Source organism: Vombatus ursinus, unplaced genomic scaffold, assembly GCF_900497805.2.
Source record: "Vombatus ursinus unplaced genomic scaffold, bare-nosed wombat genome assembly UNPS02014775.1, whole genome shotgun sequence".
NCBI lineage: Eukaryota > Metazoa > Chordata > Mammalia > Diprotodontia > Vombatidae > Vombatus > Vombatus ursinus.
Window position 1 is genome coordinate 4,554,204 of NW_020954553.1, and position 4,733 is coordinate 4,558,936.

The 4,733-nt window shown below is 42.5% G+C and overlaps 1 protein-coding gene across 1 annotated transcript; it reads right to left on the minus strand.

The window, feature by feature from the left end:
- Positions 1-1,691: 1,691 nt before the first annotated feature.
- LOC114044968 (olfactory receptor 2A12-like) lies at positions 1,692-2,639 on the minus strand. Its single transcript, XM_027864759.1, has one exon. The coding sequence runs from the start codon at positions 2,637-2,639 to the stop codon at positions 1,692-1,694; it is 948 nt and encodes a 315-aa protein (XP_027720560.1).
- Positions 2,640-4,733: the final 2,094 nt, after the last annotated feature.

A 4,733-nucleotide genomic window follows, 5' to 3' on the forward strand; every position in this document is an offset into this window, starting at 1 on the left:
AAGAAAAAGGAAAGGATATATATATATAAGTTTATACATATGTGTGTGAGTATGTATATATACATACATACATACATATGTGTGTGTGTGTGTGTGTATGTAAAGCAGCTATATCAGTGGTGGCAAGTAATTGGAAATTAAGGGGATGCCCATCAACTGGGGAATAGCTAAATAAGTTGTGGTATAGGATTATGATGGAACACTATTGTGCTATAAGAAATGATGAGTAGGATGCTTTCAGAAAAACTTGGAAAGACTTATATGAACTGATGCAAAATGAAGTAAGCAGAACCAGAAGAACATTGTACACAGTAACAGCAAAATTGTATGATGATCAACTGTGAATGATTTAGTTATTTTCAGCAATACAATCATCCAATGCAATTCCGAAATGCTTATGATGAAAAATGCTGTCCACCCCCAGAGAAAGAACTGATGGAGTCTGAATGCAGATTGGATTTTTTTTAAACTTTACTATTCTTGTATTTTTGGGAGGTCTCTGTTTTCTTTCACAACATGGCTAATGTGGAAATGTTTTGCATGACTGCACATGTGTTGTTGAGTCATTTTTCAGTTTTGCCTGACTCTTCTTGATTTCATTTGGGGTTTTCTTGGCTAAGATACTAGAGTGTTTTGCCATTTCCTTTTGCAGCTCATTTTACAGATGAGGAAACTGAGGCAAACAGGGTTAAGTGACTTTCCCAGGGTCACACATCTAGGAAGTGTCTTAGGACAGATTTGAATTCACAAAGATGAATCTTCCTCATTCTAGGTCCCATGATCTACCACTGTGCCATGTATGTAGCTGCACATATATATTCTAATCAAATTGCTTGCCTTCTCAAGGGAGGAAAGGAGAGAATTTGGAGCTCAAAATTTGAAAAAAAATGTTAAAAAATTGTTGTTCACATGTATTTGAGGAAAAAAAGTTTGTGCGTGTGTATGTATGTATGTATGTATGTATATACTTAGCAAAAGGAGATCTGGGTCAATGTGTTTGTTATTTTAACCACTTTCTTAGGGTAGTTATAACTGTTACAAAGTTTTTTTTTTTAACATCAAGTCTAAATGTGCCTTTCTAAAACTTTTCTGTGCCCTGCCCCACTACTATTACTCACAGTTCTGCCCTCTGTAGACAACAAAACAAGTCAAATACTCCTGTGCGATGGACCTTCAAATGGACCTTGAAGACAATGCTTATGTCCTCTCTACAGTTTAGATAAGATGTGGTTCCAGAACTCATAGAGCTTACAATATATTAGGGAGATAAGATACTAACACTCATAATATGAGGGGCATTAGAGAGTTATAAAAGCACTTTGTGAGGTCTTATGGGGAAGGCCAAACAGGGTATCATGGCTTCATGGATGAGATGGTGACATTTGAGTGAGTTCTTTTGTGTGTGTGTGTGTGTGTATGTGTGTGAGGCAATTGGGGTTAAGTGACTTGCCTAAGGTCACACAGCTAGTACGTGTCAAGTGTTTGGTCTGAGGCAGGATTTGAACTCAGGTCCTCCTGACTTCAGGGCCGGTGCTGTATCCAGTGCACCACATAGCTACCCCAATTTGAATGAGTTCTAAAGGATGAGGAGGAATCTAACAGTTAACAGAGGAAGGGAGGATATTCTAGGGGACCATAGCTGAATCCAGCTACCTCCTTGATAATTCTGGAAACCACAGATCATTCTTAAGTCATTGGAGGACATCCTTCTTAATTATGACTTTTAGAAAAGCTCCTTTCACATTCTTGTTTCTTAAACTGTAGATGATAGGGTTGAGAAAGGCAGAGACCACATTATAGAACAGGGCCAGTTTTTTGTCATGCTTGGAAGAGGACTTGGAGCCAGGCCTCATGTACATGATCATTGCTGGCCCGTAGAACATGATGACAACAGTGATATGGGAGACACAGGTAGAGAAGGACTTGAGCCTTCCCTGAGTGGAACGGATCCTCAGGATGGCAGCAAAGATGCGGATGTATGAGGCCAGGATCAGAGACAATGGGACCAGCAGCAGGATGAAACCCAGGAAAAAATCCACCTGGTCATTGAGAGATGTGTCTGCACAGGCTAGCTTCAGAACTGCGGGGACCTCACAGAAGAAATGGTTGATTTCATTGGGGCCACAGTAGGGCAGGTGCATGGTGAAGACAGTGTAGACTAGGGCACCAAGAAGACCAATAGTCCAGCAGGTGACAACCATAGCAACACAGGTGAGACGGTTCATGATGAGGGTGTAGTGGAGGGGGTGGCAGATGGCGACATATCGGTCATAGGCCATGATGGCATAGAGGATGCATTCAGCAATGCCAAGCGCCAGGAAGATATACATCTGAGCCACACACCCAAGGTAGGTGATAGTCTTCTTTGGGTGGGGCAGATGTGCTAGCATCTGGGGCACAGTGGTGGTGACATAGCTCATGTCCAGCAGGGAAAGCATGCTGAGAAAGAAGTACATGGGTGTGTGAAGGCGGGAGTCCAGGTAGATCAGGGTGATAATGAGCCCATTGCCCAAGAGGGTGCTGAGATAGAGAAGGAGGAAGAAGGTGAAGAGAAGCAGCTTACTCTGAGGCTCATTAGAGAAGCCCAAGAGGATGAATTCAGACACAGAGCTGTGGTTCCCCCAGATGACCTCCTGCATCATGACTCACTTGTCAAGGAGAAACATGACTGAGACCTCATAGAATCATAGATCTGGACCTGGAAGGAACCTCAAAGATTATCTTGTCTAGCTCCCTCATTTCACAGCTGAGCAAACTGAGGCCCAGAGAGACTAAGTGATTTGCCCAACATCAAACAGGGAGTGACAAGGCTGGGATTTGAACTCAGGTTCCATGATACCAAGCTCAGCACTCTTTTCACTGGAGCATCCCATCTTTCAAAGTCCTTCTATGATCCCAGGTGCTCCCGCTAGGGAGAAGGGTAGGAAAATCGGCATAGCAGATCTTGTGGTTATAGAGAGTTAAGGGCTACTTCCAGGGTTGTAGGATCCTGGAGAGGGCTTGCAAGACTAAGGGTGCCTTCGCACATCCCATTCAGATGAAATCACTTCTCTTAGAATGTCAGTGATTACCTTGGGGTTTCAATGAATATGTTCTGCATAAGTGTTCATCACCACCACTGAGAAGTCAAGATACTGTCGATGGCTATGCTTTGTCATGAGGGGAAGACGCTTCCCTGGTGCTCTGGCAAGAGAAAGTGGAGACTGAATGATGTAGTGGAAATTTCACTCAATAAAGCATCCAGAGACCTGGTTCTGGTCCCAGTTCTGACAGTAACCTGTTGTACGACTTTATATAAGTTGCTTTCACTTTCTGGGCTACAGTCTGTATAACTTAAATCTACTGAATGAAGGCTATGGCTGCGGGGACAGAGGATGAACTCCTTACAAATGCAGAGTCACTAGCTGCCTACTTACTCAAAATGATATGAAGACTGCCTCTCAAATGACAGTTTTCTCATTTGTGAAGTGGGGTGCTATAAAAATATCTCCCTCATTCCCACAGCTCAAACTATCACCCTCATACAGATGACTCCTAAACCTATATTTCCAAACCTGACCTCTCCCCAGACTCCAGACCCAACATATCTATTTTGGGGGGGCTAGGTAAAGACTCCATTCTCTGCCTCATTTCTTACCTAGCCTTAATCACTGAATGAGTGTTGCCTCAGTCAAACTGAGACCTGTTAAAGACCTCAACTTAAAAAGGCCAAGGTCTCCTACTGCATCCAGGGCCATCTCTAGTCATCCTGATCTATATCTGGCCACTGGACCCAGATGGCTCCAGAGGAGAAAGTGAGGCTGGTGACTTTGCATAGCCCTCACTCACTTAAATCCAATTCACTTGAAAGTCACGGCATCACCTCCCTAATGTCATGGTCCTCTTTGAGAATGAAGGACAAATAACAACAATAATAATCTAATTGCCTATAACACATTTCTTCCAGGTTCATTCAACTGAGCCAAGTGATTTTGTCATTTTCATTTTAAAACGCATTCCACTTTCTTCTTTCCCCCAATTTATCTAAGGTTCAAACTTTGATGCCATCTTTGACTCTTCCCCATTAAAAATCATAGATGCAAGATTTGAAATGGACCTTACAGATCATGTAGTCTACCCCCACCCCCATTCCACTTTATAGAAGAGAAAACTGAAGCACAGAAAGGAGAAGAGACTTGCCCAAAGTGATAGAAGTGGCCTTGCCACCTGGAATCTGAACTGAAGTCTGCTGCCTATAGAGATGGTGCTCTTCCTGCTATTTTTGAAAATTTTCTATATCTGATCTCTTACGAAATCTTATCTACTCTTCCATTCTTCAATCAATTAGTCAATCAATTTTGTTGTTCAGTCATTGTTTTGGACTCTTTGTGACACCATTTGAGATTTTCTTGGCAGATATTAGAGTGGTTTGCCATTTCCTTACCCAGCTCATTTTGTAGATGAGGAAACTGAGAAAAACAGAGTTAAGTGACTTGACCCAGAGTCACATAATAAATGTCTAAAGCCAGACTTGAACTAATGAAGATGAGTCTTCCTGATTCCAAGCCCAGTGCCTGATCCACTGTGCCACCTAGTTGCCCATGGCTGACACACAGTAGGTGCTTTATCCATTCTAGTCCACTAAATGAAAAACTTTCAATTGCTTCCCATTGACCATCAACTCAAGACCCGTCTTCTCACTCTGGCATTTTAGGCTTCCTCAGTCTGACTTTTTCTCCCATAACTCCACAACA